Source organism: Equus caballus, chromosome 7 (assembly GCF_041296265.1).
Source record: "Equus caballus isolate H_3958 breed thoroughbred chromosome 7, TB-T2T, whole genome shotgun sequence".
Lineage (NCBI taxonomy): Eukaryota > Metazoa > Chordata > Mammalia > Perissodactyla > Equidae > Equus > Equus caballus.
The window spans coordinates 57,114,020-57,141,376 of NC_091690.1; the positions used below are offsets into that span (position 1 = coordinate 57,114,020).

A 27,357-nucleotide genomic window follows, 5' to 3' on the forward strand; every position below is an offset into this window, starting at 1 on the left:
TTGACTTCCTGTAGCAACATTGTGAGAGTTAATGTCACTTTACTCAACTAGTGCAAAACACACTGAAGCCTATAAAGGCTGTTTGCAAACTCTGTTAAGAAATGATATCTATTCCCAGAGCATCCTTTCCTGCTCCTGCCTCGTCCTCTGAATAACTGCAGTGGAAACCGGTTCAGAGACCCTCTTCTGGGGCTGGCCCCATGGCTGAGTGGTTGGGTTCACACGCTCCGCTTCGGTGGCCCAGGGTTCATCAGTTCACATTCTGGGCTCGGACCTAGCACTGCTCACCAAGCCAGGCTGAGGCGGCTTCCCACCTAGCAGAACTAGAAGGACCTAACTCTAGGATATACAACTATGTACTGGGGGACTTTGGGGAGAGAAAAAAAGAGGAAGATTGGCAACAGATGTTAGCTCAGGGCCAATCTTTCTCACTAAAAAAAAAAAAGAGAGAGAGAGACCCTCTCCTCAAGCCCCAAGCCTCCTCTTTTGAAGCACCACCCCTTCAGAATAAGCCCATTCTCACATGTAAGGGTTAGCAGTCTGGACTTCAGAAGTCAGCTCTGTTAGTGACAGACATCCTCATCCCGCTCCTTCTGAAATTTTTCTTTCTTTTTCCCTTTTGATGTCCTAAACTGGCTGTCAAAAATTAAATTAATTCAGAAAGAAATGACTGAATATCTCCAAATTAAATCAGCTGTTCAAGATTGCCTGGAATATGATTTTTTGTTGCAAATACTGGACTACAAAGTTGACTTATTTGTTACGTAAGAGGACAATGGGCATCACTAATGTACACCTGCGTAGGCCTTGCCATAAAAAGTCCCATATAACTGGTTTATATTAAAAAGAAAAATGCTTAGATGTCAAAACTGGAAAGCTATCGCTTCAGTGTTCATGTACCAGTTTGCATTTGTAAACAGGAAAAAATGATATCTTAGGATTCATCTATAAAACAAGAATTAAAAATGTCATATAAGTGGTTTATATTCTAATTAAAAACATTTAGATACTGAAAACAGAAAAATATTCTTACAGAATTTATATATCAGTTTGTATCCAAAACAATAGGAAATGAACGCTTTAGGATTCATCCATAAAACAGGAATTAAAAATGTCTGTAGCAGAGAGAACAATGAACCTTTTTTCATGAAAATAATAACAAAACGTCATTTGCAAAGATTTGTGCATTCAGAAAATTTTAGGAGCAGAAGAAATCACAGGTATCAACTCATCTATAATTCTATCGCAGGCAATATAAAATGTAACCCTCCAGAGAGATGAAAATCTATTCTATCCTGTACCAGGATTACAGATTTGTAGTCAGATAATAATGTCTGTCTGTCTGTCGTTATTTGCAAGGGTGGCATCTTATTATGTAATTAATACTAAATCCTCTTCTTGGTTGTAAAGTGTCTCCAGCTTTCTCCAATTTCTTCCATGTGTGCAAGGAAAGAGCTTCCATCACACCAAGGAGGGCTGGCTGCTAGGGATGCGGGTTTTTATAAGGTGTTTGCACTGCTTTTAAATCTGTTTCATCATAATGACACTGTCTTTTGATGCTTCACTCCCGCATACGAAACTGAAGGAGGGAAGATGAAGTTCTTTGTTACTTTGAGTCAAGTATCAATCTTTTCCAGTACTCTCAGTCTACACACACAAAAGCCAAGAAGCCTCTTAAAAGAACGTGATTTATGAACTTGTAAAACCCAAGAAGTCAATCAATACGTAATGAAGTAAAGAGAAAAAGAAAGAAAAGCAGGCAGGTGTGACAGAACACTTGGTCGATGGCAATTACTGACATGCCTGGATTGAAAGCATTCAGTTCACTACCAAGCTCTCCAATTCTGATAAACACTGATTGATGAGTGAGACACATTTCAGATTGCACGTGCCTCTGCGTTTGCACTTCTCCTAAGTCACAGGTGGTGGGTCTATACTTACAGACACAGGCTGCCTTATTACAATCTCCCAATACCCCTTCTGAGTATCATTTTCATCTCAATTATTCCCTGCAAGTTCACCTGAGGTGATAATGTTTATTTCCAGAGTGACATAGCTGTCAAAATGTTCCCATATTTCGGGAGTAAAATGCAGGGACTTCAACTTACTTTTAAATCACAAACAGGTCTTCCAAAATGCCCATTACACCTTAAAACTCAACCTCAAATGCTGAAAATGCTCAAGTGCTTAAATCTAGATGGGCAGTTCAAGATGGAGCACAGAATTTGGATTTTAGAATATTGGATTCTAGCCCCTCACTAGATCCCTAATTAGTTACGTGATCCTGGGCAATTCATTAGCCCTCTCTGAACCTCAGTTCATCTGCAAAAAAAAAAAAAGAAAGATTAAATCAGATTCACTCTGAAGTCTGTTCCAGCCCTAACACTCCATGATTCTTATATCTTTTAAGGATCATGAATGTAGCTATGTTATTGGAATTTACTCTGTCCCTTAGGAACTGTCTATCTAGCACAGGTTATTTAAATACCAAACTAGATGCCTTACCAAAATATATGTGGAAATATGATCATGCAGTAAGTTTGAAGATCCTATATTTTCTGCCAAGTACAATCATCATCAGTTATTCCTCTTTCTCTTTTTCCAAATATCTATCATTTCCTACAATGACAATATAAATAAACAAAGTTGGTGTGGAGTTTTAAAAGAAATTTTGAAATTGGTTCTTAATGTTTTAGTCCTCAAAATACCGAAGGATGTCAAAGATACAGTAAATTTTTCTGCACAGATTTAGGCAAAGGGTAAAGTTTTATACATTCCAGTAAAACAGATAGGGTATTCATAACATCTGACAGCTATTCCAATCTTTCTCCAACATTCATTACCTTTCATATTTACATCTTTCCTTTGGCAATTCCAAACGAGAGGGAAAATATGCAGAGGGTAATGCCATCTGTATGAGATAGGAAATCTAGTATGAGATGTGTTGATTCAAATACCAAAAAATGATACACTCTTCCAATTCATTTCCTCTGATTTTTCAACTGATACATGAGAGTATGAGATATAAGTCAAGCCTTTCCTGTAAAAAAAGAAAAGCTTCAAAGACAAATTTAATACATAGTCCTCTTTTCTGTGGGTGAAAGAAAATGGTTATACAGTGAGAGAGAGAGGGAAAAAAGGGAACGAGAGAGGGAAGGAGTGGGGCAATGGGGAGATACTCCTTCTGAAGCATGAATCCTCTACCTTGAAACCATTTTAACCATTTGTTTTAAACCCTTCTGAAATTTTCATTTACATATTATTAGCATTTAATTTAGTAAAGTTATCACCTACATGAGCTTGCATTTTTTAATGGAAAGGGATCCAGTTCCTTTTCAGAAGGTAATGTGAAATCAGAAGCATGAATAGAAAAGAAAAGTGAGCCCAAATATTTTACAACAGACAGGCTTCCTCCAAGAGGTCAGCCATAATGCAGGCTTGAAGTCACCAGCAAATGTTCAGCAATGCCTAACAACTAGGAACGCCTGGTTAAGAGGAAGACTCGATCTCTCTTTTTATACAGGAAATTGGAAAATGACTCCTTTCTGATTTGCAATGGAAAGTCATAGACATTCAAGTTACCAGAGAGGTACCCTACGTGTTTATAATCTTTCTTCAAACTTCTGCCAGCTGGAAAAAATGAGGAAAGAGAGAGTGAAAATGTTTGGTGAATTACTTCAGTGGTCACAGAAGAGGTATGTCACTCCTGGCAAGGATTGGGGGGCCCTACAAAATCAACAGAGAAGACAGGGTTTCGAGACTCAGCAGGGTCCCAAAGGCTGAGGCAGGTGGAGGATCACCTGTCCCTGCTTTGGCAAGAGCTTTCTCCCCTCCTGCCAGCATCTTACGTGACTTCAAGGTCTATGCTGCTAACGTACCCAACATATGCACCTCAATTCCTGACAATGCTCCCCTCAACTCTACTTCAGAGCCTAATGCCCCTGCCACACCCAGACTTCTGTCATTCCTCGGAATTGCCACGTGTCTGAAATCACTAAGAAATCCCCACATCTCTAATAATTTCCAATCCTCTCAACTCGCTCACGTCTCCCTCTAAACCTACTCTTCATCTTCACCAAGACTTCATTCAACCTGTGACATGTGTACCATTCTTGGTTTCATTTCCTTCTCCACTTAGTTTTCCTGAATACTGCCATTCATGGGCATCTTCAGTTCTATCGGTTCATGTCCTTCTTACTCATACCTCTTGACATCCTGCAATTCTGAATAACTCCTCCATCTGTTTTGTTCTTTACAGTTCCCAGGTTGCTATGGCCTATAGGAAAGTTCCATATAACAGGGTAATGTATATGCACTAATAAATGAGCTCCAATCCCAGCACAGCCCTCAATGCTGCCTCGTAAATGTGGTACTTACCTTTGATGTACTCTCTGCCTCATTGCCTACTCCAAACCTTCACCGATTTCCTTAAAATTCCTACTTTTTCCACCATCTCGTCACTCTAGCCTAGCTTCCAACTTTTCCAAGGCAATCAGTCGGGAACTCCCTTACGTTCCTTCCTCTGAAAGGAGTGGCCCTCACCCATCCCTGTCTTAGAGGAAGTACTTCCCCTGGTCCAGTCCCAGGAGCAATCTCTGCAGGCTCTCTTCATCCCTTGCCATGCCGCGTCTTTTGAGAACTTTTCTCCCTTAATTATGTCTTATCTCTTGTATGTTCAGAACACGCGACACAACTCCTGGGGCACCACTTTCTTAGGAGACAGCGTATTCGCAGCCCAGGCTCCTGTTTCTACTAGCCCTTTCCTCTCTGCTTATAAACATACCTGTTTTCCTTTTATCCTCATAAAAATCTTCCTGGACCCAACTTTCCCCTTAGGCTTCAGCCCCAACCCTCTCCTTGTCTTCATTGCCAAACTTCAAGAGCATTCAAAATGTGCTGCCTCCACCTCTTCCTTCACTTCAGCCCATGCCATCTGGCAGGCTTCCCTCCCCACCACTCTATTCAACCTGCTCAGTCAACGGGCGACATTTCATCCTAACTGCCAAATCCAAGGGCCTCTTTGAGCATTCACCCACTCCCACATCCTTAATTGCCCAGTGACAGGAGATGTGTGTGACTCATGCTTTCATTCTTGAAAATCTCTGATTCCTTGGCTGTGGGAATACTCCCCTCCCCTGGATCTTCCACCGTTGCTCAGATTGCTCTTTCTCTGGTTCCTTTTCCTCTGCCCAGTTCTTAAAACTGGATGTCCTCAACTCTCACCTGTTCTCACCCTAGAATAGGAGCTGCAAACCACTACCAGCCCATTGGCCAAATTGGGCCAATTGCCTGATTTTATGAATAAAATTTTATTGAAACATAGCAATACTCCGTTTACATATCATCTAGGGCTGCTCTCAAGCTACAAAGGCAGAGTTGAGTAGTTCTAACAGACACAGTAGGGCCTACAAAGACTAAATATTTCTTATCTGGCTCTTCATATAAAGCGTTTGCCAATCCCTTTCTGGAGAGTCTACACAGTGGCTCCCAAAGTGTGGTCTCAGATCAGCAGCACGGACATTATCAGGGAACTTGTTGGAAACGCAAACAATGAGCCCTACTTCAAGTCTCCTAACTCAGAAATTATGGGGTAGGGCACAGGAATCTATGTTTTACAAACCCTCCAGGTGATTCTGATGCTCACTACAGTTTGAAAACCATTGGTCTACACAATGACCCTGGACAATCTCCAGGGCTTCAGGTATCACCAATACATGTGGTGGTGACTCTTGAATCAAGCTTTATTGTGCTTTAAATTAATATTTTCAACTAACTACCATATATTTCTACCTGGAGGCTCATTCAGTCATTCAACAAACAATTTCTCAACACTCTCTATAGGATAAGTTGCGATCTGTACAGGAGTTGAGTTGCCAGATAAAAATACAGCTCATGCAATACTGGAGACATATTTATGCTAAAGAATTGTTCCTTGTTTATCTGAAATTCAAATTTAACTGGGGATCTGTATTTTTATTTACTTAATTCACCAATCCTCTGCAGGGGCTGTGAAGTGAACATGAAAGAATTTAAACCCCAAAGTAGCACAGAGTTCAATCAAGGAGCCAATGATATAAACACTGTACAAAACAATAGGATAATCTCAAAATCTCACATTTCAAAAATCTCCCTCTCCCTTTCCTGTGTCAGTTAATAGCTGCAAAGTCTTTTGGGGCTAAGCTACTTCAAAGGCCTCTTTTAAACATCCAAAAACAGGGATTCTGATCCTGGAGTTGATGGAAAAGTGGTATGGCATAGAAGGGCATTCTCATCAAGTGTGCATGAGAAAAGGATGGCAAAATGAATCATAATGGAACGATAAGAAAAATATTAAATACACTTGGCTGCTCATTGATCTTTATCAATTTATTCATCTCATCTTTTTATTCTTAAGATATATTGAGCAGTAACATAGCCCGAAGCTTATTATTTTAAGGTATTTTAATAAAGATGGGGTCCACTGTTTAAAAAATGATACCCAGTGAAAAGGTCATGGTTTGGAATCTAGATCTAAAATTAAAGTCCATGGCTTGTGATTCAGACTCCAGACCACAAACCAAAGCACTGTGGCTCATCTGGCAGCATTTTAGCCTATTAGCATTTTACCCTACTCTTCACCATTGGGTTTGCAAACACAGATGACAACAGGGAGTGTAAAGCATTCTATGAACCAGCATCCTTTGTAACAAGAAAATAGATTTCTGAAACGATGCATCGGGTAGGATGCAAAATGTTTGACCTATGAATTTTTTTTTTTAATTTTCTGACAGTTTTCTATTTAGGAAAAAGAGACAATTTCTTAAAACAGGGTAGAATTTTTTTTTTAATTAAAGCTTCAAGCAAAGAACATTTCAATCTAACTCATTTTTAAAGCTTTCCCCAAAAGTCCCCAAAGAAAACGAGCTGCTATTATAATTCACCCATGCCTGAACACATTCCATGGAATCATCTGCGGTAATGGAAACAATGAGAGCAGAGACAACTGAAATTCAGATTTTATCTAATTTTAGCGAATACATAGTCTTTAACTTTGTCTCTTCTTTTCGTTTTAATCAATATTGGTTGATTTCAATTCAACAGGTCTGATAACTCAACATCTGGTTTAACTGGAAAAAGGAAGACAAATAGAGAAGAGGCAGCTGCCTGGTACCAGAATAATCTGCAAATTGAATATAACTATTCCCCAATTTTAAATTTCTAACATTGTTTTAGTAAATTCAAATTTACAACTCAGAAATGATATTTGTTTGTTTACAAAAGAATAACTTATAGAGTTTAAGTGAAAAAATTTCAGCACAAATTTTTTTTACACAACACACCGCCAACAATTACACATTCTGTTTCCTAGAACACACCTACTGTATGAAGTAAGATTTCCTTCTAACTGTTCCTTGAACAAATAAAAATTTCCAGGCTAGATCAGGAGCATCAAGGTGAGAAAGTTGACTCTTCAAATGGTAATTTGGGGGGAATAAGCCACCCTCAGCTCCTATATCGGGATGTACAGGCACTGAACGAGGGTCCTGCTTTCACAGGTGACTGTAAGATTCAGATCGGAAACCAGTTCCCTGGTGAGTTCAGAAAGAACACTTCTGTGTCCAAACTGGCAGAGCACCTCCACTGCAGCAATACCACTTTCCACTCCTTCATGGTTACCTGTAGGCCTTATCTCATTCCCACACCTTAAGTTCCTTCAGGTCAAGAAGAGTGCTGTCTTATCGCCTTGACCCTCCCAGCATCCAGCCAGATGAGAGCCTCTGTATAACAGGGTCACCATGAATACTTACGAGCCAGTGAAGACCAGTCTAGGAAGTGGGGAGCCACCAAAAAAGGTGGTTCTAGGCTTGCCTTGGAAATTACACTTAACTGGCTTTTCAAATATTGTTCCATTATTTTAACTGCTAGTAGTTTTCTACTGGCCCTGATCAAAATCATGAAGGAGTAATGCCTCTCTCAGTAGAATTCGAGATAACCTGTCATTACCAGATGTCTGAGCAGTCCTTCGCTCCGGTAGGCAGTCAGATAAGACACTTTTAGAAAGGTACTGGTTTATAAAAGCCCAAAGTATCACCTTTAAAAAAAAAAATTGTATTTGATTCAATACCCTAATCCAGACATGCCTTCTTAATCCTTGAAAAGAAGCAAATCCACATTCTAGAATTCTCCATGTTCAACACAAAGTTACTCAAATCACCCCTCCTATCAATGTCATCATTCCAATCCTTAACGTGTAGGAGACCGTAGTGTAAGATCAGTGTTCTTCTCCACAGTTCGGAAGCTTTCTTTCTCATACCAAGTGCAATGTATGCTTTCTTTCAGTTAGCAGTTATTTTAGCCAAGATCTCAGAAGAAACTCAGCGTCTAGACAGCTCTGCATCTGTGTGAGAGTAAAGAAAATCCACCGTACTGAAATAATCTCTAAGAGAATAATTACTTAATGAGTTAACCATTTAAAATACAGCCTGTTGCTCAAACTGCAAAAGCCTCATTCAAAATGGAATTAAAAGAGAAATGGGTCATACTTTTATATTTTTTTAAAAAAATAACCTATCATACTAGTGAATTAAAAATACCCTTTAACCAAGCAAATGAAACACCGCAATAATCTGCACTCATTAAAGGTAGTTGGTTCTTACTGAATTAAAATCAGATTCCACCATCTTCAGTAACTGCTTACTGTTAACACATCTGTTAAATCAGATGAAATCAAATATGAATTGCGGACAATTAAATTTAAAATAGCTATTACATGAACATTTACCAGCACAGACACACATTTTTCTATGAAATATTTGCAAGAACTTGTCACAGATGCAAGTGAATAAAACCTCTTTCTGAAAATATGGTACTTAGCAATGATAAAAATACTTTCAGACAGCCAAGGAAACACATCACAAATGAGCCTTCCCAATACGGTCTTGGCATACAAACAAATGTATCTTGCAAATATGAGTGCTGGGTTTCCTGAGGTACCACAGTGCTGAAACAGACGAAGATGTAAAGAGGTCCCTGAAATGAAAACGTCTACTAAAGAAGGAGCTGTTAAGCTCAGCAGCCTCAAATAGTAGGCTCAAAGCCAACAAAGAGTTAAACACCTAGGCTGGCTCAGTAATGAATGCTTAGTAAGTTTGGCCAAGGAATATCAAGTAGATACTGGGGCTGGAGCAACTGCTAAAGGGATGACCTCCTTGAATCTCATTTGCACAGCAATGAGATGTCACAAAGGCATTAAGTCTGAAACTGCAATGCTGTTTCTAATCCATGCTTTATTTTGTTGTGACATTAAGCAAACTGCTTTTTAAAGAAAAACAGAAATGATTCTAGCAATGCAGGGCTGGGGGGTGGGGAAGTGGGGACAAGTATGGATTATAAAATAGACTGGAAAACAGCTATGCAAAGAGGCACTGAGTCACTCTGGGAGCAAAACCAGCTGAAAAGAACAATGAAATAGTAACTTTCAAGGATATTTCCAAAGGGATACCAGGTAAGTAAGTTGTTGGCTTTTGTCAACTGATAGATGTTACTTGGGCCAAGAATAATGCACGTCTCCTCAAACAGACAAAACAATATGTCAACAAAATGAGCCAAACTCTTTCAAAGTGGATCTGTTACAGCCTTAGGCTGTTGCCTGTAAAGATGCTAAAACCTTCAATTACAGTTTGGGGTTTGTTTTTGTTTTGTCTTAAGGAATTGCGCTTGCAAGTACTATTATCATTAGCTACGACTAAAGGAGAATGAGGGCTTTTTCTTCTGCCATTGAGGAATGCAACTTCTTTCTAATACACTGAATTAAATTACACATACAGCCAAAGCAGCAAAAGGACAACGAAAACAGCACTGAAGTCAAGCTTTTGTGTTAAAGCAGTTACAAACTGAAAGGGAATTCAAAGAAACCTTGAATACTCAAGCTCTACCTATATTAAAAAAAAAAAAAGGAAAATACTTTCAAGATTCAAATGTCACAAGTTCATTTCTCTCCCAGAGCCTTATGCATCAAATTCAAACTCAGTCACAGTGCAATTAAATCAAAACAAAACAAAAAAACCTCCTCTATGATTCTTGACCATGCAACTTTTCCAGTTACGGTTGTTTCAATGCAGTAATTACCAAAGAACATAAAGATTTTTACTCATTTCTGTCATAAAGACAGGCAAAATAAAGTGAACTTTTAACAGCTGTTACTCAAATTCCTGAACCACCTTTCTAAAGGCATAAAAAATAACTCTCTTACTTTGTGATTTTGACAGAACCTCAAGTTATTCACTAGACCATAGGAATTTACTTCGGGCAATGAAATTAATATTTTAGTAAGTCTGCTTCCATGAAACAGGAAGCCTTTTAGTAATGACCTTGGACTGAATAATAAGAAAAGCAAGAAGAGTGGGGTACAAAGCCAGAGGGTAATTGTGATTCAAAGATTCTTTTATGCAAATAAGACCCCTAATCAGGCTAATGCAATTTTCCACATTTTATCTTCCATCTTTTTATTTACATTTAGCTGAGAAGCCAAAGAAAGAAAACAGCAGATTTCCAACTTCTTGATCCAACCTGCCCTGTGCAAGCAGAACCATGGAGAATTCCATGACCGTCACTTGGAATCTAACAGTCCTCTCCCAGGGGTAACATGACACTAACTCAGAACATCCCAACAATTCTGAAGTTAGCTCCAGCAAGCGGTAAATTACTCAGGCACCGTGCAATAACCCACATTTACTGGGCACTGATTAACTTTTCCACTTCCTTCTATGTTATCAGACTAGACTGGGAGCAAAAAGTCATCATACTATTTGTTCCTGTGGTCATTACTATTATCCAAATAATGTAGGGCAGCATGGTTCTGTGCCTGCTTCTCAAACTTGGGTTAACAGCAGTTAAAATCAATGCTACTTAAAGCTCCTGGATAAACAAAGATGAAAAATCATGGGGGAGTTTGAGCACCTTTCCCATCTCTAACACCCCCAGGCCACTGAAAATAAGCATGCAATCTAAGTAAAAACTACACTTGCCATGGAAACAAAACTTCATTATAGGTTCCCCAGATTGCCGCCTCTGATTCTCTCTACATGGAAATTCCAGAGGTGTCCTGGAGGATATGCTTGGAGCAACTTTTAAATGGGTCAATTTTAATTAAAGATTTTGGGGAGAAAATTTAAGTATTTGATAATTAGGCAATTTAAAATCTTATTTCACATTTAAGCAAACACATTATGGAATAGACTATAAAAGTGGCATAAATTTTTGGGAAAAAAATACTCAGCCCCCAAAGAAATCTGACTGGTGCTCATGGCCTCTCTCTGGGCTCCACCACCATGAGACCACCCTCCTCTTCAGGTATGGGGATTTGTGTGGTTAAGTTTGAGAAGTCCTGGTTGTCAACAAGAGCTGTGGGGTTCAAGTCCCAGTCCTGCCAATTAAGGTCTGTGACCTTGGTTCAATTCCTAACCATATCTTTGTCACCTGTGAAATGATGGTGCTAATATCTACCTCCTAGAACACAGGTGATGTCGGAACAAACGTACATAGACAAAGAGCCTGACTCAGGAGATGCTCAATAAATCTTAGCCATTTTCTTCTCCCCCATCCCATTCCCCTTTTCCTATTTGTTATTCAGGATCTCAGATCATAATGATGCTTGGACCATCAAACATCATCTAAAACTTCTCGAAGATGCCAAATCATTCTAGCATCCAAAACCTATACAACATCTCATTTGTTCATCTAGTCACTGATCATCTATTTTGAGGCAGGCACTGTCTATGAATGAAAGGGCTCAGGAGGCAACAAAGGGTGTGCAAATACACTATTCCAGGCCATCATTTCACAGATGAAGTGTTTTCTGTGGCATCAAATCACTACAAAGCCTTCCCAGTTGGGGGAAAGAGGGAAGCAACGACAAAACATGCTGCAATTCCGGGTAATTCCAGTGTAGCTGAATGTTCTCACCAGTGTTCACCAGGATACTGGGGTCCCAATTCAGTTCTCATCAGGGATTTTAATAATAACCAAAAGCGATTAGTGAGGCCAAGAAACAGAAATGAAAAGCCCCCAGACCCAAACAAAGAAAGCTTCCAGCAGCAAAGAGCCACCAAGAAGAAACTGCTGGAAGTTGGTCAGTAGCGCTTCATGGACGCAGCCTGCCCATTTACTCCCTTTCCAGTTCAGTGGCAACAGCGATCACACCATTTAGACTCAGCACTCACAGTCTGCTCCAGGCTGCCCGGAAATCTGCATGGAAGCAAAGGATCAAAATGCCTTTTCATCTGAAGAATTAACTCTCTGCCTTTTTAATTACTCTCAATTACTTTCCCACTATTTATGAGGATTTGTTTTTTTGCATAACAAAATCCAACTCTAATCAATATATGCAGTATATCCCAGCTGATTAGTGTAATTCTTGCTCCACCATGATGCTGGAGTTGTGCCAGCCTTACCTAGCACACAATTAAATGTCTGGTAATGCCTGCTGCTACCCAGCAGGCCTCATGAGTTAATAGGGAAAAAACAGGATTCACATTTGCCTCCACCCGCCCGTAAGTGCCCTCCTCTCTCTCATCTGCGTGTAGACACGTACAAAGTGCTCCTGGAGAAATAAAGGCCTGGAGCCATCACAGAAACCTAAAAGGCGCAGGAGCATAGGAAAAAGACCTCCCAGTTGGGGGAAAGAGGGAAGCAACTCATCACCTTCTCATTTCAGTAAATCCTTCCAGAAATAAGGTATCACCCTTCCCACTGCCTATTCCATACTGAACTGTGAGCTCATTCTGAGTACAAAAAAGATTCAGGGATCCATACTCACCTAAATCCACTATTATGAATTATGTTCAGTGTACCTTCAAGCCAATTTTCAATAAACACAAACCACTTAATAAGAAATTAAGAGCATTACACATTTCTCATGCTCCCATGGATTTGGTGTTAATGAGATTTTGTTTGTTAAGCTCACAGAATGACAAAGTGTCTAAAAGACAGACACAGCCTTTTCCAATTTCCATTCATTCAAGAAATGGTTATTGAACATTTTTTGTAATATGATATTCCCAAGACACACACCTGTTCACATGTTGATTTTACTGGCCTGCCCCGCAAATAATGCTTTAGTGTAGTATAATTAAAGAAAATAAGATATCTGGAATTTTACAAGACTTGAATTTTAATCCATTCTATTACGAACTTCCAGGTAACTTCATACATTTATTTATATACACATACACATTACTATGTGCCAGACACTAAACTAGACCCTTAAAGCAAGATTCTCTTGCCCACAATGTTCAAAACTGGGTAAGCAGTACCCCTGGGAATCTCTTTGTCTCAGTATACACTGGAATGGTGTGTTAATTGTAATTCAGTGTAATAATAGTTACAGCACAAGTGTCTGCAAATGATTTAATTTTAAAATATAAGTTAGAAAGGCTCCAAGGACCTTGTAATAACAACATTCTTATATACGTATTCTATGCTTTCCTACCACAGAAAAGACTCAGCACTGAGATGTGCTCCCACCTCCCAATATATTTTACCTTTGACTGTGAACATCAACCTCCACACCTATGTACCGTTACATACATAATTCCTCTATCAGGACCTCCATGAAAACAAAGTGGTGCTACTGAAAGATAACCAGACATTTGGATGTATCCAACACACTCTCTCGGTGTCTTCACCACACTAACTGAGAACTCACAGGAAGGATCTGCCAATAGATCAGCCAACTAAGGACCGGAGTGTATACGCCTAGAGGATCTTCCCTTAAACTATAAAATGCAGACCTCAAATATATTCCATTCCACCAATACCAGAATCACAATGCAGTCCTAATACCTGGGGGATAGTTTTCAATATTTGGTCATAGATATTCCACTACGAAAGTCAATGATACGCTACTCAGGTTGAGCATAAACAAACATGGTCATTCGGTTTTAAACATTAAACATCTGTAAGAGCCAACAATAATAAGAGTAGGGATCAAAGATTAATGTTTTGCCACTGTGCCCTGGGAATGATGGGCTATAGCAGGGAAGAGAGACCAGCACAGGTAATTTCATTACATGGAAGCTGGTATTAGGGACCATAATAGTAATACAAACTGTAGTGGGGACCTGAGTGAAGAGATGTGAAAAAGCAATACAGTAGGTAAGGTCTGAGCAAACCTTCAGGATGGCATAGGGCTCCAATTACAGCACCTGGAGAGGGTGGGGAGACAGAAAGGGGCCAAGAAGCACCACGGAGAGCAAAAGGTAGGAGGAGGGATTGCAGAAGGTGAGATGCCCTGAGTGGTGATAAGAGACATCTCTCTGGATGTTCCAAAGCCTGGGAGGAGGATGATCCTATTTATTATCTTTACAAAAGAGCTAATATTGCCAGAGGTATAATTCTGGGCGGAGACTGGCCTGAGCCTACTGCCCAGAAGCTCTTAAGCTTTAACACTTGTTCAACCTCTCCATAAACGGGGTAGAGATTTCCATCCTCTCCACCTCCAGGCCCATTCCTCCGTTTTCCCCTTTTAGCTTCTCCTCTGATGCTTCTCCACAAAGCAGTGCTGAGGGAGAAAGTCAAACTCTAACTTTCAGCTCATCACATATCTGAAAGAAAATATGTTTCCCATATGCATACACTCTTGCCTCTCTTTGAGAAATGTGATGTACAAAAATAGTTAAAAAACAGATAAATTCAGGAGAAACAAAATATTCTTTACTTCACAAAAGAGCGTGCCACAGGATCTGCTTAAACGGTGAGTTTTCCCTAATTGAATGCATTTCAAATGTGATTTGCTTTGAAAAATGGGATTTACACTCACATTTAAAAACATATCTACTGTATAAGAGCAATCTAGGCTTATTCACTTTGATTATTATAATAACCACTGATGAGCTGCAGGAAATTGGCAAATCTCATAAAGTACCAGTATCTCCCTCTTTCTCTTGGGAGAAGAAGTATATGTTATTAATTCTACCTATTTAACAGAAATACAGAGAGTATAAATTGAACAGACTGTGTGCATTGCTGAATACAACTTGGGAATAAAGTGATTAATGTAAATAATTATACATACAAAATCTGCACTTCCAAAGTTAAAAGAAGATTATCTAATTATTGGATAATTCAAGGAGACCTAGGAAATTGATTTGGCAATAAAATATGTTTTCGTCTTCCATTTCCCAATCAACTGCCTAGATTGCATAATTTCCTCAATGGAGTAGTTGTCTCCTGAATACAAATGGAAGACATTATTGTCCCATTGTTAATCCAGGGACTTCCAAGCAGATGATGTCACTTCAACTCAATAAAAGACGCTGGCGCCATCTTTCTGACTTAGGGTCACACGTGTATTATGTCCTTTTCTGGGCCTATCTAGGTAAACATAATCCAACTGAGACAGCTAATTTTTGAAGGGTCAGGCATCACATTTATTTAATAATAAGCTCCATGTAAAGTCAGTCAAAGGTAATAAGAGCACTCAATGTATTTTTGCCAACAATGACACGGATTTGAAGAACCCAGCACAGGTCATCAGAAAGACTAACAATGTAATATGTACTTAGTTCACCCAGACTGTGAATGATCTGCTATGTCTACAGGAAAGATGGAATGCTAGATTACTTTAAACAGCTCCTAGTTAGAGAATATACCTATGAAGATGAGGAATTTAGAAATCTTACAAAACTGGCTGTTCACATAATGCCAGTAGGGTAGGCAGCTAAAATTTAAACTGCAAAGAGGTGGTGACAAATTCTCAAAGATTCCGTGAGCTGTGTTTCTCCCTTCGTCACTTGTTGTCAACATTCTCAAGTTATTTCTTTACTAATCGTGGTACTTTCAAGAATTCATAATCATCCAATGCAGTTCAAAAATATATATATCCCACAATGAGGATATTAAAAAAGAAAGAATTTCCCAATCTCCTATATGAAGGGAAATTTTTCTCATGCCAACAATCTGGAGTAAAAAGGATTTCTATCACTAAACCATCAACCATAAAACTGAAAAGGACTCGGAGAAATGCAGATTTAAGTGTAAACTCTGCTAGCAGATAAATATAATATAGAGCTAATAGTTATAAGGAAAAAATTAATCTCACAAATTACTTTTAAACTGCTAGAGCAAAAATTCCACTGTAATAGTTTTACTCCAGAATCCTTGATTTTCAGTAGTAAGAAGCCTTGTCTGATGTTTTGATGACAATTCATAAAGTTAGGAAATATCATGTGCTCACTCTCTGGGAACAGCCATCAGTGGGAGAAGCAACAGCAACCTAACCAGGTGCAAAGTCAAAAAGAAGCACACATCACGGAAGTTAAGAAGCACAAAATGGCAAATGGTCAAGTTCCAACAGCTAAAAAGATGCAAGACATTATGAGCTTTTAACGAGTGAAACATGCCATGAGAAAGAAACCTTCTGTCAATAAATCTAAATCCTGGTTCACTAATTAAAACATCTAATACTGCATGTGAATATGTAGACACCAGACTTCAACATTTCTTAATTATATTCAATTCCAGGAATATTTTTCCATTTAATTGACATTCTGAAATGCCTTTATAATCTTATCAGATAGGTACCAAATTCTCAAGGGAGATTACTATACGCTTCTGAATTCTGATTCATCTGATTGAAAGTGTTACTATGAAACTTTGGGGTTTGTTTTGAAATGTGGGAAAGATTCACACCTCACTCTCTCCATAACTCCGGCAATGGTAAAGTTGTCTGCATTTGGCCCACTTTCATGTGTATATTTCTTTTTGGTGAGGCTCTCTATAGCCAGGCCAACCTGATGAAACCGTAGCTACAAACTCCAGCCTGGCATGAGACCGTGCCACACGAATCACATAACACACCGTCCAGCCAATCACAGGACCAACCGCCATCATTTAGCCAGCACCTAGAGCCAAACAGAGAGTTTCAAACCACAGTCTTCAGAATAGACTTTAGATGCTGAAAATATTAATCACACACTTACACTTAAAAAAAAATGTCATTTGTAATAGATGCTCTAGATTTCAAAAAAGATCAAGCTACCCCCTCCCAAGATATAGCCTCATTTTGCTTTTGAAGAAAACACACACGTGTGTGCACACAGTGTTTATCTGAAAGAAAAAAATGACATTTATACTGTCATTAAGCACATTTGTCACTAGATTTAATCTGCATTATCTGGCAAGCTTTCAGATATTTACAAGTGAAGTAATGTTCAATGATATTTAGTAGCATTAATAATTTGGAGTTTCTTTCTAAATGTGAAACATAATAGCTGCTCTAGGGTACTCGCTTTTTAACCTTCCCACGATACTGAAAAGGCTATAATTTTTGTCAGATAGTTTGGGATTTAATTTAGTTGAAGTCCCGAAGTTACCATTAAATTTCCAGTTAACCTTTCATATCTATGCCTCACTCAACAGCGGGGCTTATCTCTGACATCTCAAAAAAGAAAAGAAAAGAAATAGAAAAATAACTGAAATATTATTTGCCACTGCGTTGCAAAGGACATGTACAAGCAAGTCATGGTGACCATCCAAGGTGAACGTTTTGGCCTTTTCACCCACATTCCGGAACCAAGCATTACTAAGTGTACCATTTACTTGACTTTTTTTTTCAATGTTAAAAAGCAAGCAACAGACCTGAAAGCTGAATTCCCAAAGGACAGAACACGAGAGTTCTCTGTGCCAAAGCTAACTCTGACATTCATAAGTAAGCCGAAAACACGGAACTAAGAATAGCCAACTACATCAGTCTGTAAGGAAAGAAGTTTCTTCTAGCACGTGCCAGAAGCATGCCTGCCCAACGGAGTAGGTTCCCTCCACCTCCAACATTAAATAGCGCTGTGGGGTTTTTAAGTGTACCCATCTTTAGCCACAACTGGACTCTAAGCTCTTTGAGGACATGGTTCATTTTTTTATGCCACACATCTCTTGTAATCCCTACAAATTAAAAGAGAATGGAGTCAATATTGATGGATGACATTGAGCCCATCCCCCAAATTCAGAATTACATTAAAAAAAACACCCCAGAGCAAGAGTCCAAGATGAAAAGAGGAAGAATTTCCGTTTGTGGAAATGCTTGAAACCTTCCAAATTTCCTTTACCAGCTCCTGGAGAAGGAAGTGAAGAGTGAAACAGGATAAATCCACATCAGGCAACAGAAGGAATGCTAACAACTGGCAAAACTGAGACCCCAAAATGCAGGAGCATGGAAGCCCTGAACCTTCCTAGCCACCTCCTTCAGGGCCAGTGCAGCTCAACTTCAACCCAGAATGGAGTTTGTGGGGGGGTTACATCCACAGCAGGAGAATGCAGAGCACATGTTCTTGATTTTCATTCAAATTCCCTGAGGTCTGGAGCTCTGGATAGGAGGGAACTCTCGTTCCAGATCTGATGCACAACCTACCCAGTGAAATCTGCTGTGAGGCTTTAAAACTTTAAAAATAAAGACGCCGGGTCCTACCCCCAGAGATTCTGATTTAAATGGTCCGGGTGCAACTTGTGCATCAGTTGTTTTAAAAGCTTCTGGGTGATTCTAAAGTTCAGTCAAGCTTGAGTACTCTGCTTTAGGATCATTTTGGGGAGCTTGGGGTGGTGTGAGAAGCCCCACAGAGTTAACTGTTGAATAATAATAGGTAGTGCCATAAACACCCATTAAATATTATGGAAACGGCAAAAATAAATGATTCTTTAAAGGATCCCCCAAAAGGCAGATAATTTGTACCAGTACTTTTTAGATACCACCAATAGTCAATCGAAAAAGCCAGAATTGCTGAAGTAACCACTAGAAGCCACAGTGTGTGCATGGGTATGCAGGGGAGGCGGTGGGGCATGCAGACACACCTGCATTCAGGCTCCCAGACACATTTAAAATGCCTAAAGGTTCTCTTTGAAGTTGGGAGGAGGCACAAAAAGATAATGGAGAAAAGGGGCTGAATAAATTCTGGTGTCTTCCCAAAATATTGAATAATATTCCAACAGCCTATTTGGCCTGTTCCATGAGTATGTTCTCCCAAAAAGGAGCCCTGTCCTAAAGGACTGAAAGATTCGCTTAATTTTGTAGTGTCTTGCCTACATTAGGGTTTCACAAAGAATTATCACATTGGATTATATTCACTTTATATTTCTCCTAAAAGTTTACTTCAGCTCATGTTAATTTCTCCCTTCTCCTCTAGGACCCTGTTCAGTGACATTCTTTTGTCAATTAACAGATATGGCCATGCATTGATTTCTAATTTGCACACATGGGTATCTCCCATCTTCCCAAACAAGCACATAAAAGCAAAAGTTATATTTTACTTTTACAAAGGATGTATCTGAATCCTGCCCACTGCCTTGCAAAGGGAGGTACGTTCAGTAAATATTACTGGAAAGAAATTTAAAAGAAATGAAATTTTTAAAGAGATCAAAGAAATAAAGAAAAAGAAAATAGAAAAAAGCAAAAACTAAAAGTGAAGCCTTTTGTATGTGCGTGAGGAAGATTGGCCCTGAGCTGCCCTCTGTGCCAATCTTCCTCTTATTTTTTGTATGTGGGATGCTGCCACAGTGTAGCGTGATGAGCAACGCTAGGTCCGCACCCAGGATTGGAACCTGCGAACCCCGGGCCACAGAAGCAGAGCATACGAACTTAACCACTATGGCTGCCAGGCTGGCCCCCTGAAGCTTTCTTTTTTTTTTTTTTTAAGAAAGGAAAGGATTTTAAATTCCATGTGATTTTACAGAATAAAAACCGAGGGATAAATTTAAGACATACAAGGGCAAGAGTTAATTAAACAAATTTCCTTTATTAAATAGAGACTATAATCCACAGACTTGGAACCCTGAAAGATCAGAAAGGTGCAACACTAAAATCTGTTCAAGGATGCCTCTCAAGGTCCCCTGTACAATTTTCCTGTCCAAGCAAGGGAGCCTTCTGCTGAAGCATTGTCTAAAGAAGGACAATCCCACACTCCTCCTCATACCTCCTCCCAGGCCTCCACATTCATTTATCTATCCAGTGAAAGAAGTGACACACTTTGATTACATGAAGAATTTGATCATTAAGTTTTGAAATCTGTTCTCTATTTTCTCTGATCATCATCATGCCAGCAAACCCATTCTCAAACTTTCACCCCTTCTACTTAATACAAAAATAACTCAGTTCTAGAATAGGCTAAAATCAAAAGTAACCTGGGATTGCCATTCCAATCCAGAACTACTAGAATGGTCATTTGTCACTGTTACATGTAACTGAGAGCCTATTTTGGTAGCCGCTAAACAAGTGTTAAATATGTTCTCAATAAATTCAATCTGGGACATTAAACTGAATCTTTTTGTTTTTCTTTCTTAAAGGAAAGGCAAGCTTTCCTAAAATTATTCTTTGGAAGAAATTTGAGGAAAAGGAGGCAATGTAAACAAAGAAAGAAGAAAACTTATTAAAGGAATACTCTTTAAGTGAGAGAAAAATCGCTAAGCTTGAGAAGCCCATAGAATCAAATTGTCCCAAACAAAGAAAAGATACCTACTCTCAGGGTCTCCACAGAGGAAGTCACCTAAGCCACAAGTATTTATTTGTGCCTATTAGGCAGTAGGCACTGTGGTCACCCTAAGAGGACAGCCTATAAAACCTAGACCCAAGCCCCACATAAAGTAGAAAGGTGCTCACAGTGACACACTCAACAATCAGAGATCGAAAAATGTTTCAGAAAATGTTATCAAGAAGTAATATTCACAGGGGTTGTGTTTCTTTATTTTTTTTAAGACTATGCATATCTGGGGAAATCAGGGGCTCTCTTGTCTGCAGGAAGGAAGCGGGCAGGAGACATGTCTTTCCCTCTAGGTCTGTCAAATACTTTTTTTTACATTTTCATTCCTCCCTGGTGTTTGTCACAATCAGCAAAAACAACAGTCCATCAACAGTCCTCCCCAGCTATCAACGGACATCAATCCAAACGGATGTGCCAATCAATCCACTTGGCACACCTGACCCCATCAGACGATCCCCACTCCATGCTCCTGCAGAAGGTAAAAACCCAGGAATGACCCACAATGGAAGAAACTAACATCCCCAGTATTATCCTTTCCCTCCTGTCCCAAAGGAAAAAGCCAACCCACCAGTCAACTGGACAGATGTGAGGTATCATTGAATGCCACACCCAGCTCCACAAATGGTAAGATAAAGCAGCCCGTTCGTCCTATTTGCATTATGAGCTATTAATATAACATAACAACACAACAGCCATGGGGAGTGCTCCTCAGAGCAGCCGGTAATGAGTAAATATCCTCTCCTTGCTGGAACTGCCTACTTCTTTCTATTTGACATAATTCATCAGCCAGATTAGAGCAGGTCATTCTGCAGTGTATGAAGAAAGCAAGGATGGTAACACAACCTGACACATCAAAATGTTATGCGAGCAGCCTGAAGAGCTGCTGCCTTACAAAAAGCCGTGATCAGGCAAAATAACCATATAGCATACAGGTCAGTGGGCATCCACTCAGTTTATTGCTACTCATTTCACTTTTGAGTAGCTCAGCACAACAGTAATTGCTAGTTAACACATAGACTGGGCACTGACGATTAAAAAAAAAAATCCCCCAAATGACTCTGCCAGGATCTAGAATAAATAAAATTTGAAAAAAGGGGGGCGGGGCTTGATAGCCAGTCACTGGTCAACAAACACTGGCTGTGAAAATCCTGCAGCTACAAGAGATGGAGCCAGCCCAGCAGCTGACCGATTTCTGATCTCTGAGCCAGCTGCCTTTCATGTGGAGTTCTCTGTGTGGCTCAGATATGAAGACATTATAAGTGGACAGTTCTGGGAACTTTCTTTTCCCAGTGCACGGTGCATAGAAACTGGCCCCAGTACCATTCATTGTCCAAGTTCCAAAAAGGCAACAAGGATTCATGATTAAACATTAGCATTTGGTTTGATGCTGAGACAACTCTTCTCCTTGTAAAATGTTAAAAACCCTTCCCCCACTCCAACCCTATTAGAAAAAAAGCACATCAAAGCGCGAAAATTATCATGCATTTTTTGTCTTTGTCTTTTGGCGCCCTGGTTTTCTTGGCTGTCCTTTATTCTCTCACTGCTCAACTGCTCCAATTTAGGAATAAGAACTCAAAAAAAAAAAAAAAAAAAAGCAGGAGCAGTTGACTCCGTGCAATTTTCAGGATTCTGCAGAATCTCAATCTCTCAATCTCTTCTCCCTCCTCCTCTCACTCAATCCCCTCCCTTCCTTTCCTTCTCAGATTCAAATGGCCACGTCACAAAACAGGACAACGTTCAAGCGTTAGATAAACGTTAAGAGAAGTTCAGTGCCTGCCGTTGGAGGCGAAATCTGGACGCTCTTTGATCCACACTGAGAAGTGGGCACCGCAGTCCTCAATTCCTAGATCGCGGGCTTCCCCCATTCCACCGCCTGAATTTGCCGCCTGGATCAGGCGCAAAGTCGTCTGCAGTCTTTTTGGCTGGTTCTCAGTCTCTGCATTTATTTTAACTCGGCCCCGGTGCAATCAGAGAATCTAATCCTAGCAACAAAGCCAGGAGCACAAATCCACCGTGATGAACTGGTCGGCCTGCTCCCCCGCCCCCTTCCTCCCACTACCCGTGATCGCCTTTGAAAAGACAAGCGTTGGGGCCAGAAAATTAATATGTCCGAGGCGAGGAAGAGAAAAGCGGCGGAATACAAGTGGCTAGGAGTGGTTTGGTTGTCGTTGTTTGTTTATGTGTACCTTTTAAACATCAAGGACCCGTACATGTGAACCCAAGCTGGTCAAGTCCCCCGTGGGAGCGTCGCACAGCCCTAGGCGATCCCCAGACAGCTCGCCCCCGCCCCCTCTCCCGTCTGGCTGGGGCCGGGGTGAGTGGGGGAGGTTCGCGCGGGTTGTCTGACACTTGTAAATGGAAGTGGGATCCAACTTGGAAAACAAACGCGCGGGAGTCTGGGGGCGGGGAGGAGAGGGAGGAGGGGCGAGATGGAGAAAAGACTCTTCAATCCTTAGCCGGATCCGCGGTTCCCTCCCTCCCTCCCGCCGCGGCGGCTGCAGGTTCGCCTAAACCAGAAGCGGAGTCCCAGTGCGCGCGCGGCGGTGGTGGGAAGGAGCCCGGGGCCGAGGCGCCGGGTGTCGGGAAGACTCCGCGAGCCACAGCCACCGACCGCCCACACTCCGGCCGCAGGCGCCTCTTCCTCTTGGGAGCCTCTCCTAGTCCCCCACGGCGACCTCGCCAGCTCTTTGCAGGCTCCCTCCCTGCTCACATCCGCTCCAGGACCACCTTCCAATGCTGGGCTTGCCCCCATTATTACAAGGAGCTGCAGCCGCCGGATGCCACCACCACCACACACACATCCCGGGAGCACCCCCTCTTTCCTCTTGTCGCAGGCTACTCGAAAGGCTCCCTTAGCTGGAATCCAAACTCCCGCCACCCCCGCATCCTTGCCCCAAGCGCGCCCCCCACCCCCCAACAAAAGCGGGGCAGGGAAAAGTGAACCATAAAAGTTGCTTTCCGCGAAGCCTAATCATGGTCAATGTTTAACCATCTCGCAAAGCACACGCGACAAAAGTCAGCGGGAGGGAGGAATACAGACCACAGGACAGCTAAAAATACCCGGGTTGACCACCTCGCGCAAGCCGGGGGCCTGATGCACTTTAGCTCAGCGACCCCCACTGGCGGAATCCTGGCGCGCACCGCGCGCCACGCGAAGACAGTCCCGGCCATCTCGGCTGCCTCCCCGCCCGTGCCCCTCAAACTCCCACTCGGTCCCCGCACTCACGCTGGTCCTGGTGAGGGGAGTCCACCCAGCACGGCGCGAGAAGGGGCCCGGAGGGCAGAACTGGCGCGCTGGCGCATTCCCGCGCCCCCGACCCAAAGGCGGCTATAACGCACCCCCAGGACCGTCAGACCCGGGCTGCTTTCTTTTCAAAGACAAGCAACCTTCACGCACGCCCGCCAAAAATCGTGCACTCTCCGGTTTCCCTCTCCCTATCAAGATAGCAGGAAAAGTCCCTCCTCCTGGCACTCCGTAAAAAGCTGTCGCCCCAGTCCGAGAGCCGCTGCCATTCAGTACGTCTCACCCTGCCAATGACCCCCGCAAGCCGGAGTCAAGCGTGAAGTGGACCGCAGGACTGGCTAGTAACCCCTTCCCCTCCTCGGCGAAACTGGAGTCTGGGCTCCCTGCTTCGACCGGCGCCTCGCCAGGAGACGACCCAACTTGCGCCACCGGGTCCACCAAGTGCATCCATAGGCCTCTGAACATTGCCACAGCGCCCGACAGGTACCGGCCACCAACCAGTCTCGCCGCCTGGACCCTCTCATCCACCTGCAGCGGGCACCAGGAGCTCCAGGGGCCCAGGGATGGATGCACTGATCCGCAAGGCCCGCCGCGCCCCCTCCCCAAATCTTCAGCCTTCAAACTTGGCCAACTCTCCAAGCCAACCTCCGGGCTACCGCCGCAGGACCGAGCCTCCCTCCCTCCTTCTTACGGCGGCGACGGCTCGGAGCTCAACCGAGGCAAGAACTTTACAAGGTGAAAAGTTTCCCCCACGCGCTCTGCCGGCTTTCGCCTCCCGGAGCCCACCTCTCAGCCCATTTGCACCCGGCAGCTGGAGCTGTGGTCCGGCAGACGCGCTCCAGCCGGTGCGCCCGGCAGCCAAATAATCACGCTAAAAATCCCCCACGCACCCTTGCCTCCGCCGGCGATCCACGGTTCTACCAGGCGCTTCCCCCGTGGTCTTCCTCTCCGGGCGCTCCTGGCCAGGGCGAACCGGCCACCCGGCCGCTGCCGCCGCAGTGCCCTCCGCGCGCTCGCCGGGACCAGAGCCGCGAGCAGAGGCGCTCGGCGCTCGGGACGCCGCCGCCGCCGCGGGGGCTCGCAGGCGGAGGAGGGGAGCCGGGAGGAGGAGAACGGCAGCGGGAGGAGGGGGACGGGGGCGCGAGATCCCGGTCCGCAACCCAGATCACAGCGCAGCCTGCCGGGAGGAGCGCCGGCTCTTGTGGCTGCTCCGAGCTGCCGCCGCCGCCGCTACTGCTCGCCGCCTCGCGGCTCCCAGCTCCCCATCACCGTCGACGCCGACGCACAGCCAAGCCCCTCTCTCGAGTCTCCCCCTCTCGCTTCTCTCGCGCTGTCTCCTCCTCCCAAACCGCGAGCGAAAAGGGCGAGGGGGAGAGAAGCCTCGGCGTCCAGGATGACTAGCGATCTCGGAGTGCGGCGCGGGGGAGAGGGGGCGGGCGAGGAGGGGGGATCTGGGGGAGGCGCGGCGAGCCGTAGGGCGCTCCCGGCGCCGGGCCTGGAAGCCGGACTAATTTTAGAGCTGGAGTCTTCCTCCAGCAGTCTCTCTCGGGGCTCGAGGATAACACCAGCTTGCCTTCCTGCCGCGGGTAGAGCGTGCTGCCGGCTTCAGAAAGCTTACATACACCGCTTTCACTCCGACCGGCACCACAGCCCCGCGCAGAGGTCGAGCACGTGCTACTCTCCTAGGACAGAGAAGGAAACTGAGGCACATCACAGTTAAAATGGCTTATCTAAGATCCCAAGGTTAGTTTGTAGCTTGAAGATTAAATCATCAAATGTTGTGCCTCTTGATTCCAAATGTGCTTCCTAGATTGGGCGCCTACTACTTTCCCACCCATTTTTGGATCCTGGGGTCATCTGATACTCTTGTGGAGAAGAGGGGGAGTATTAGACTAGAAAGATAATGTGGCGCGTTCTCTACCCCCAAATCATTTTAAACATTTTTGTCAAATGGAGGAGAGGTACTCTGAAGGGAATGAGTGATTCATTTGGGGCTTCACGATTTGCAACTCCAACCTGTCAGTCCACTTGTTCCAGTAACTTCTGCACCCACACCCCTCCTAGGACTCCCAGACCACAACCCTGCACAGACACTCCTCAGCAGCGGAGCCTTCACTTGTTCCCCGCTCTGTGTAACCTCGCACTTCTGCCTTTCTCCCCCTCAAAGCAGAGAGGCAGTCTTAACACACCCCTGCCCCCCCCACACACACCTCCCACACACTCCTGCCCCCACCACACACACGCAGCAACGCACCTGTCCCTAAAGCAGGCGCGCAAGCCGGCGCGTTGCCTCGGATGCTCTCTCCCAGGCGGTTTCTCCCCAACTCTCCCATTGGCACAGGGAGAGAGGCGCGCCAGGCCCGCAGATCTATTCTCTGGCACAAATCATTACTGTTTCTGAACCCTGCACTTCTCTTTAGGGAGCCAGGTAGGGGTTAGTCCTGGCAGGCTTTGGGCTCAGTTACCAGAGTGAGCCCTTTGAAGAGCTAATTGCCTTTACCTTTCTGTCCTTCCAGCTCCCAGCCCAGGGCCTCTACTCTGTCCCAGCTACACCCTAGCCGCCCCCCCCCCCCCTCCCCACAGATGGAAAGTTCTCCCTTGAAAGCCTCCAGCAGCCTGGCTGCCTTGACTGCCCCATAAAGCACCTGCATGCTCTGGTCATTCCGCCCTGAGAGTTTAATGTGAGTACTAAAGAATAATGACAGCTCCACATACATCAGCTAATTCGGAGGTAATCAGCATGATGTTACTTACCTAGGGCTTCCTTGTCACAGGGGGCCAGAAGATGGGTCTGGAATGAAGGAAATCACCAACAGGACTAGGAAGACTTACCTGCCTTCCAAAATGTTACCATGTGAATAATTTTATTCCGATTTTATTTTTATTTCAGCAGCTTTCTAAGGCATTGAGAAGTTTATTACCATATAAATATGTCCCTGGCATGGCATTTTCCTGTGACCAACAGAATGCAGCTAACTGTGCATCTGAGACTTTAATGAATCAGTGTATTTCCCACCTGAGTGCTTCTGCCAGCGTGTTGAAACAAGTTGGCTCCTGAAACCAGGTACTTCCGGTAGAGTCAGCTGGTGGGTGGTTGGCCACTGGGATGTTCAAGGAAAGAGTGCTGGCAATCAGACAGGGAATCTTCCACCTTCTGTCTGGGAAGACTGCCAGGTGAGTGTAGGTGTGGCCACTGCTGCTGCTGCTGCTGCTGCTGCTGCTGCTGCTGCTGGGGATGCTCCTGGATTCCAATTCCTCAGAATGTTCTCTTATGCCTTGGAGGCACGTTACAGATAAATACAGAAATCTGTCTAAATTTCAGCCTTGCCTATCCCCAGGCAGTACATAGATAATAAAGTAAACAGTCTTTATTCCCAGGGCAGACATAAGCCATCACAGCCTGGGGAAAGGAGACACCCTGCAAGGATGATAGAGGGCTTCATCTAGGGGGACACCCCTCTGGTCATTTTAAGATTTGAATAGCATTTAGTACCTTTTTAATACTGATTGTATTCGAAGACCATTTTATTTAAGAAGTGCCTACTATGTGTCAGTACTGTGGTAGGCACAGAGTTGATAAAACAGTAAGCTTTATGACAGCAGAAAATCTGC

The 27,357-nt window shown here is 43.1% G+C and overlaps 2 protein-coding genes across 5 annotated transcripts in view; one reads left to right on the forward strand and one right to left on the reverse strand.

Annotated features, from left to right (window-relative positions):
- The window catches only part of FAT3 (FAT atypical cadherin 3), a 617,178-nt gene extending 592,020 nt beyond the window's left edge, over nucleotides 1–25,158 (reverse strand). For all 4 annotated transcript variants that reach the window (XM_023645581.2, XM_023645579.2, XM_070273207.1 and 1 more), the window contains exon 1: nucleotides 24,636–25,158. The gene's annotated coding sequence lies outside the window, so the exon portion shown is untranslated. The remainder of the gene's footprint in view (nucleotides 1–24,635) is intronic.
- On the forward strand, nucleotides 23,596–25,146 carry LOC111774409 (basic salivary proline-rich protein 2-like). The gene is made up of 3 exons (XM_023646253.2): nucleotides 23,596–23,737; nucleotides 23,997–24,464; nucleotides 24,557–25,146. The coding sequence occupies exons 1-3, from the start codon at nucleotides 23,596–23,598 to the stop codon at nucleotides 25,144–25,146; spliced, it is 1,200 nt and encodes a 399-aa protein (XP_023502021.2).
- Nucleotides 25,159–27,357: the final 2,199 nt, after the last annotated feature.

What these genes read in the sequence shown, in the direction of transcription:
- LOC111774409 (XM_023646253.2), top strand. Translation starts at nt 23,596, where the DNA reads ATGCACTTTAGCTCAGCGACCCCCACTGGCGGAATCCTGGCGCGCACC. An exon ending in CCGCACTCACGCTGGTCCTG is followed by an intron (nt 23,738 to 23,996) that starts GTGAGGGGAGTC and finishes CTGTCGCCCCAG; the next exon opens with TCCGAGAGCCGCTGCCATTC. An exon ending in CGGCTCGGAGCTCAACCGAG is followed by an intron (nt 24,465 to 24,556) that starts GCAAGAACTTTA and finishes TGCACCCGGCAG; the next exon opens with CTGGAGCTGTGGTCCGGCAG.